This window comes from Meleagris gallopavo, chromosome 4 (genome assembly GCF_000146605.3).
Source record: "Meleagris gallopavo isolate NT-WF06-2002-E0010 breed Aviagen turkey brand Nicholas breeding stock chromosome 4, Turkey_5.1, whole genome shotgun sequence".
Lineage (NCBI taxonomy): Eukaryota > Metazoa > Chordata > Aves > Galliformes > Phasianidae > Meleagris > Meleagris gallopavo.
Window position 1 is genome coordinate 28,856,218 of NC_015014.2, and position 8,183 is coordinate 28,864,400.

The window sequence follows — 8,183 nt, forward strand, 5'->3', positions numbered from 1 at the left end:
CTTCCTTTTCTGCTTTGTTTCGCCCTCTCCCTTGCCCAGCCCATCTCTCATGCGGAGCTCTGATATTTCCAAACAGACTCTTGAGTCCTCCTCTTAGTGTCTGGCAAAGATGCTGATGGACAATGTGGGCCGGAGGCTTCTGCTTTTTTTTTTTGCTGCCATGGTCTTCTTGATGTGTGTGGTCTTCCCATGCTCCCATCCCAGCACCACCAGCGTGTCACAGCAGCTGCAGTGAAGTGGTCCATGCCATTGCTGCTGAGGGAATATTTTCCCTCAGGTCCTCTGCCAAATGCCTCCGACCATTGTTTCTGTCCTCACCTCCCAGTGTGGGGTTTGAGCAAGACACTGCCTCGCTACCCCAGCCCCAAGGCTGGGGGTCGCACAGTGGCTCACCCCCAGCATCGCCTCTCTCACCAAGCATACCTCGGAATGGACACGTGGCTACCACCTTTCCATAGGCACTCAGTTAATTCTTCCCTTTTGTCTTTATTGCTTTTAACCTTCCTGAGAGCAAATCTGGTTTCGGATAGTGCTGGCTGTGAGGCTGCTTCACATTTTCCTCCTGGGCATCAGGTAGCTGGTGTTTCTCCATAAAAGGCCTGAAGTTTTGTGCACTAGGCCAGAGAGCACAGTGTGCTCACCATGGGTCACAAATGTGCATTTTGAGGAAGGAACAGCAGCCCTTCTCTTCACACACAACTTGGTTGAGTAGGGGCAGGGTCATATCACTGCTCCTCAGGAGCATCACTTGTCACCAAAGATGGGAGCTGGTCCGTTTTTCACCCTTTTCTAAATGCTCTGAAAGAGCGTTTGCTGTTACAAATCCTGGAATACATAAAATGTTCTCTCCTGTCAGCTACCAGCTGTTTTACAGCTCTGAAAAGACAACTGGCCAGACATTTGAGCCTCAGGCTGCGGTCCTAAGCCTGGCAACTTAGCTTTTGAGGCACCAAAAAAGACAGAGTTTGTAGTAACTGCCAGTGTTATTTTCTATGCTTTCCTGTACACAATCCCGAAAGATATTCCTCAGTTCATTTAATTAAATTCAGAAGATTTAAATGCAAGCTATGGGGTGGGGTGGGAAGGAATCAGTTGTGTCAATCTATAAAACCAAGTCTCAAGGTAGCACACACTCAATCTTGGGCCTTTGGAGTGTCACTACATAAATATTTAATACCCTTTTAAAGCAGCTGATTTAACATGTGAAGTCGACTTAACACTTCCTTCTGTTTCAGTCTCCTCTTCCCCAAACATATTTAAATAAAACGATGTTCTTTGCGGCCTCTGCAACTGTAATTCCATGTCTCCTGGGGGCGTGAGTTTGAGGTGAAGAATGGAGACCAGAGGCCCTTCTGGGACCAGGATTAGCTTTAATCTTGAGGTGATTCTTACAATTGTAGGACTCTGTGTTCTGGGGAATGTGAGCTAATGGAACATTTCTGATGGGACCCTTTATTTTTCCATGAAATACTACCAATGCAAAACAGATTGACCTTGGAGCCCACAGGAGTCAACTTGATGAAGAGCTTAGTTGGAGCTGGAGTGACAATTGGAAGCCAAATGAATCATATCAAGTGTGACCATTACAGGCCTGAAAATGATTCTTAATTAACCACTGATCCTCTGTGGTAACAAGTTTCCAAAATCAGTGAATCCATAAGGGAACCAGCAAAAACGTGCAAGTAGCAATTTACCTAATCTAATAGCTCTGCTGCGCTGCCTCTGACAATGCTTTATTTTTATTTTAGTTTGTCTTGCTTTGTGCTGCTTGTTGGAAGAGTTCCTCAGGATTTTGCTGGGTTTGGTAGAACCACTTAGAGGACAGTTTTGCCTAACGCACTTGACAGGAAATCTGAACTTGTGCAGCTCCTTAGCCCAGACATTTATTGTGCTGTTCCACTTATTTTTCTTCCCAATATTTCCATTTGAATTGCAATACTTATTTATTTTTTAAAAGGTGGCATGAGTGGCCTTTAACACTGACCAAACAAGTGGTTATTTCTCACCCAGAGCACTAATTCCATCATAGCGTTGGCTGTTAGTTGTGAATGGTAACTTGCATTTCAAGTATTTTGAGGTGAAAGTCATTCATTCTTCTGTACTCTTTAACAGGCATGTCCAGGCATCCTCCAGCTCCTGATATCCCTACCTTCTATCCCTTGTCTCCAGGGGGTGTTGGACAGATAACACCACCTCTTGGCTGGTAAGATCTTCTAGCTTCTTTTCAGACAAGGTGCATGTTTGTACCATGTGCTGGTGTTGAGTCAATTGCAGCATTAAAAAATAAGAATGTCACTGCAGTAAGAAATAACTATGTTATTTGAGTTTAAAAGATCAAAAAATGTTGATCTTTGAAATGAATTGAATCTGGTTTTTGAACACGTACAGAAATTGAAGTGTGTAGATTTCACTTTGAAGTCTTATGGCTCGGATTTGTGGCTCTTGGCATTTGGAAAGATAGCAGAAAACAGTTCTCAAGGAATTAAATGTAAATTTTTAATAAACAAAATTGCAATTACTGAAGGGAGGGGAGGTAAGAGAGAACTTTGAAGTGTGTGTGGTGGGGGGAATCTTGAAACTGCACCAAAATGGAGAACAAACTTTTGTAATCTGCTGCTTCTTACAGTTTCTGTATGGAGAGAAGCCTCAGTTATTAGGAGACTTTGCTCTTCTTGCTAATATTAGCACTTGTAAGATCTTTCTGTGCCATTCAGAGTGTCGTTTTCCTTTTGGAGGAAACACATGGTACTTTCAGAATGTAATCTATTTGGCAAGATGCTTCATGTCTGCTTGGAGTAGATGCATACTCACTCCTCAGTTCTCTCAGAGCAGGGAATAAGTAAACAGAGCACCAGTTTCAGTGCTTTAGAGTCCTTATCTTGACTAATCTGTGCCCACACAATGAGAGATGTATATGTTTTTCTTGTGTCTGTGTATGAGAGGAAAACATAATCCAGATGACAGCAGGCAGGGAAAGTAGAGACTATAAAATGGTTAAGTGCTGTGTTGCTGGCAAATCTTGCAGGAAGTGCCACATGCCTTTTTGGAGCAAATTGTTATTGGATACAAAACTAAAATATGGAAGCATCTGACTCCCCATTCATTGCTGCTTGGCTGACTCACCACCTCCACCACCAGCAGGCAGTTCCTGGCATTCATTTTACAGACGTGGTCCATCATTTCTTTTGAATGGTTTCATGATGCAGAGGCTGATGGGGAGGGGAGTGGCTTAACTGGAATGAGAAAGAAGAGGAGAGACAAGCTGTGATTTTACAAGGTTCGGGAATGTGTTCAGTGGTACTCATTGACAACTGGACATATCTGTCCATCCCTTATGTACCGTGGCTTCCAGCTCCCTCATGTGTGGAAGTGCGGCTGAGACTTCCTTCACCCTTTAGGCATTCCTAATTTCCAGTAATTTAGTCCAAGTGTGAAACCGATATCCTGGACCCTACAAAGGCCATTATCCATTTCTTCTCTCTCCACTTCTGGAAAGCTGATCTACCAGTGAGTAGCTCGTGGAACAGGATTGGCATGTGTGGTCATCTTGTTGGGCTGGTTAAGGTACTGGGGCTGAACTTGGTAAGGCTGAACTTTAAGTAGTCAGAGTGTATTTGTGTTGCTATTGGGCTTTTTGTCATAGCAAGTATAGTTTCTTAGAAGAACAGGTCACTTGTTCCTCACTATAGAATACACAAATGAAGAAAGTCTTAAGATATCACAGACTTACGAACTATTCAAAAGGTTTTCTAGCTTGGTAGTTCATACCCTAGTGTTCTTGCACTGAACTACATTGGGAATATTTGGAACAAAATGTCTCTTTTGTAAGAGCTAGTTAACCAAATCTGATTGCAATGATTCTAAAACAAGGTGCAAGGGGGGGTATGCACGTGTGTTTTGGAGGAGGAAGGTTGGTTGTTTTGCTTTCCTCTCCAGTAGAAACCTAGACTGGGAATCTTTCATTAGCTAAGGAGAAGGTCCTAAGTATTCAAAGCTAATAAACACCTGAACACAGCAGAACTCTGGAAAATTTTCCTATTTTTGTTTCACTCTGAGTTCCCATCAAGTGCTTACAACTCTAGAGTTACTACTGAGTACCGTATCATATGATTGATGGGTTCCTTTCTTCTGTGACATCAGGCAAGGTCAGCCTGTATATCCCATCTCGAGTGGATTCAGGCAGCCCTACCCATCCTCACTCTCAGTCGACCCTTCCATGTCCAGGTAGGTGTAGGAGGTGAATGACTGACTGGGGAGTAACTGCTGGCATTAGAGGGCAAGTTGCTCTTCTGCTTGCATCTTGGTCTGCCTTTGCTTGCTTTTCAGTCAGCTAAAACTTTATGCATACATTTTTATTTAACATATTTGTGTATATAACAGTTTGCCTGGATCCCACACTGGTCTCATTCAGCATTTTCTTGGCAGTTTCTGAAGTATCACGATTAGGAGCACCAGTAAATTGTCAGCAATTAATTGATCTGTTTCATCTGAAATGAGTCATTAGTTCAGTTCTAGATACAACATATAACATGCATACTTTGGTTTTACTCATACAAGTACAAAGCCAGGTGGATTGTCACTCTCATTCTGTAGTTTTATTTTCAAGGTTGTTGGTTATTAGTCTTGAATCATTTAGGTATCACTCCACAAAGAAACTTGCTCAGAAATAGATATTGCCCAATGCCATTAATGGCAGGAGATGCCAACACAGTGTATTTGTGCTGGTGTGTGACTCAGGCACTGTGTCTTTATGTTAAGCGCAAGCAAGCAATGCTAACTGAGACTTGGCCATGACACACTCCAGTCCTCCTCTTCTCTGCTTTTGCACTCTGAAGACAGCTTCTGCATCCTGTGCTTGGTGTACAGAAGGTTGCAATATACCATTCTTGTTTCTTTTGTGTGACTTGTAGAAGACACATCCTCTTGCAAGGGGAAGTAAGACAGGCCACTTGATAAGTGGTAGGTCCTCTTGCCTCTGTCTATGTGGCTGTCCCTTCATTTCTTTGCAGTGGAATGACAAGCATGCGCGTGCCAGGTGATTGGGAAGAAAAGCCACTCTTTCTCTGTAATAAAATTGCCTGATTTGGTTACAGGGCTTTGTGTTTGCTTTATTTTGATGAAGTGGAAGAAAAGACCAAAGGGACTAGAGAAAAGAGAGGCTGAATGCAATTCCTTAACCAGCACTCATTCAGCAAAGCTTTAGCGCATGAGCTTGCTTGTGATGTTACTGGGGCATTCCACAGGCTACATGTAGGTTTTTGTGTTACCTTGGGCTTGCAGAACTCAGCACCCTGCAGGTCTGTCTCAGCCATCTTTGAGGAGGAACTGGGATAGCAGGGTGGGATGATGGAGTTAGTGATGCTGTTTGTTTTCTGTTTTCCTTCTTGTACAGGTAGAAGGAAGGTTAATTTAGGACACTTCTCTCTCTCTTTTTTTTTTTTTTAATTCCTTCTTCCAGAATGTAGGAATTTTTCATCAATATTAGTTTGTGAAGAAGACAGTGAGTTTAGGTGAAGTGATGCTAAAATCTTTTAGTTTAAGTACCTTGCAAAGCAAGAGATTCTTTACAGACCTATCAGGGACTTCTTGAAAAGACTTATTCTTCTTTTATTTTATTTGTTTCTGCATGGCAGTACCCTCTTTGCATTGTCTGGTGGTGGATATTCTACCAGTGTTTATATCTTGGTGTGAAAATACAGTTTTTGGTTAAAAAATGTGTATTTTTGTTGCTAGTCAGTGCAACAGTACAGCCATTAAATGTTTCTGGTGTGCACTGCTAAAACTATTTGCCTGAAAGGTAATAAAATAACTTCTTTAAAACCAAAATGGTGACTTATTTTTGTTGTTTTTTTTCCTTGAATAAACTGGCTACAATGCACAGATCTTAGCCAAATATTTTTCATGCAGTCTTAAGGAATTGTCTTTCCATTGCAAGTTCTGTAGTGTTTGCATTCTTGAGCATCCCACTGCTGTCATATTTGTTTGATGCCTATCTTCAGTAGGGTTACAGACCTTCCTTTGTTTTCTCTTCTAGGTTTTCACATCACATGATTCCTGGTCCTCCAGGCCCTCACACAACTGGAATCCCTCACCCAGCTATTGTAACACCTCAAGTAAAACAAGAACATCCGCACAACGACAGTGAGCTAATGCATGTGTGAGTCTGCCTTTCTGTGCTAGCCCTTTATCTATAAATGCTGGAAAACTAACCCTGTCTGAAGAAGAGTCAAGGTTAAAATAAAACAGCAACAAAAAAAGCAGCAAGCACCTTACATGGCCTCTCTGAATATTAACTCTTCTCCGATAACTAGGAGAGTTAGCCTAGATGACCTTTAAAGGTCCCTTCCAACTTAAACAGTTCTGTGATTTTAACATCTAAAAGAGATGTGGGCTACTGTTTTAGAAAAGTAATGATGCTATTTGTCATTCCAATCCAGCGCTCCTAAGCTATCAGTGGCAATCATTTTGATTGCAGTATAATTGTGGATCTGCCTACATGAGGATGGTGCCTGAGTATGAATTCACAAGCTTTTTCTGGGAACAGTTTTAACTGCGAAATCTACAAGTATTTACACATATGCTAGAAAACAGCATTTTTGCTTTCTACTTCAAGATCTCAGAATAAAGTGGGTGAGGAGTTATCCTCCTGCCTAAAACAGTGTCCTGCTAGGATAGCAGATGTAACCATTCAAAAAGAGAATTGAGATAGGTAATGAATTTGGAGCAGATTCACAGATCAAATGTTATTTGCTAGAGAATGTCAACTTGACATCTCCCTGAGTTTTATATTCAGTCAGTTTTCTAAAAAGACATGAAAGGGGGCGAGACATGACCACTGAAATTCAGATTCTTACCAGTTATTTGCTACTGTAACCACTGATTGGAAATTTCCATTGGGTTTGGGTTTTTTTTAGGCTGAAGGTAAATAGATGCTTTTTTTCCCCTCTTTCCCCCTTCCCCCACCACGTTTTAGGAAGCCTCAGCACGAACAGAGAAAAGAACAAGAGCCAAAAAGACCTCATATTAAGAAACCTCTGAATGCTTTCATGTTGTACATGAAAGAAATGAGAGCGAACGTTGTAGCAGAGTGTACACTGAAAGAAAGCGCAGCTATCAACCAGATTCTTGGCAGAAGGGTATGTACAGAAGGGTGTGTGTGCGCTCACGTGTGCTGCTAATTTGTGTGTTTCCCTTTAGTGAGTGTGATAGCTCGCTTTCTGCTTGAGGTGCTAACTAATGTGCAACTATCAAATTAGCTATAGAAGATAAAACAGGTGACTAAAAATAAAAGCAGTGACTTGATTTTTTTTCTTTTCTTTGGAGTTAGTCTCATCATCCAATTGATGTCTGTTCCGTTCGTGTCACATGTCAGTACCTCAGGTGAGAAATACTCTCATCCACACGTGGAAGGAAAATTCAGATCACCCTCTAGCTTCTCCTTTAGGCTGGCATCCATTAGGAGGGGCTCATTCAGAGATAAATGCTGAATGCCAACAGAGATAGAAGTGAAAAATGAGTGCGGTACAGGTCTGGCTGTAACAGCATGGAGACTGGGAGGGACCTGAGGAGGTCATTCAGTCCCACACCTGCTCTACAAACGCTGGTTTCCTCAGCTTTCTCAGGGACTTCTCAGAGTCTCGGGGATTCAGTTGTTGACTGAAGTCACCAGCTGAATACTGATGGTCCCAGCACATGTCCCAGAACCTCTCAGTAGCCTTGCTGAGAGCCATTTGCTTTTGTGGCATTGTAGGCTTGTTTTCTCCTATCCACGCACTGAAAAATGAAGGCCAACCCACAATTACAAACTTGATGCTCAGTGTAAGTATTGTTCTTCCAAAGGGAATGCAGCATAGATAATCACCCATTTTAGCACTGATTGTACCAAAAATTTAAAAAGAGAAAACATTTGTAATAGCAAGTATGGATTCTTCAAATTCCCTTGCTCAGTGAACACCTTTTTTTGACCACTTGTTAGGTCAGTATCAAGAGGCTCTAAAACTCTCTGGAAGTCCTGTGCTTTTAAGTGGGAAGTCAGTACACAATTTTAGCCCTCTGAAGACTTTTTTTTCCCTCTCAAACGATGCAAAAATTTCTTGTTACTTATCCCGGTTCCTTTGGTTCTTCTTTCTCTCATGTTTTTGTTGCTTCTTCTTAAATGACATCTCAGTGCTTATATCTTCCAT

At 41.9% G+C, this 8,183-nt stretch overlaps 1 protein-coding gene across 1 annotated transcript in view; it reads left to right on the plus strand.

Moving 5' to 3' along the window:
* LEF1 (lymphoid enhancer binding factor 1) overlaps positions 1 to 7,193 on the plus strand; it is a 32,067-nt gene extending 24,874 nt beyond the window's left edge. Inside the window, exons 4-7 of the mRNA XM_010709884.1 lie at positions 2,113 to 2,203; positions 4,141 to 4,224; positions 6,035 to 6,157; positions 6,974 to 7,193. Of these exons, the coding sequence (XP_010708186.1) occupies positions 2,113 to 2,203; positions 4,141 to 4,224; positions 6,035 to 6,157; positions 6,974 to 7,178 (503 nt within the window). The 3' untranslated portion in view covers positions 7,179 to 7,193. The remainder of the gene's footprint in view (positions 1 to 2,112; positions 2,204 to 4,140; positions 4,225 to 6,034; positions 6,158 to 6,973) is intronic.
* The last annotated feature ends 990 nt before the right edge of the window (positions 7,194 to 8,183 follow it).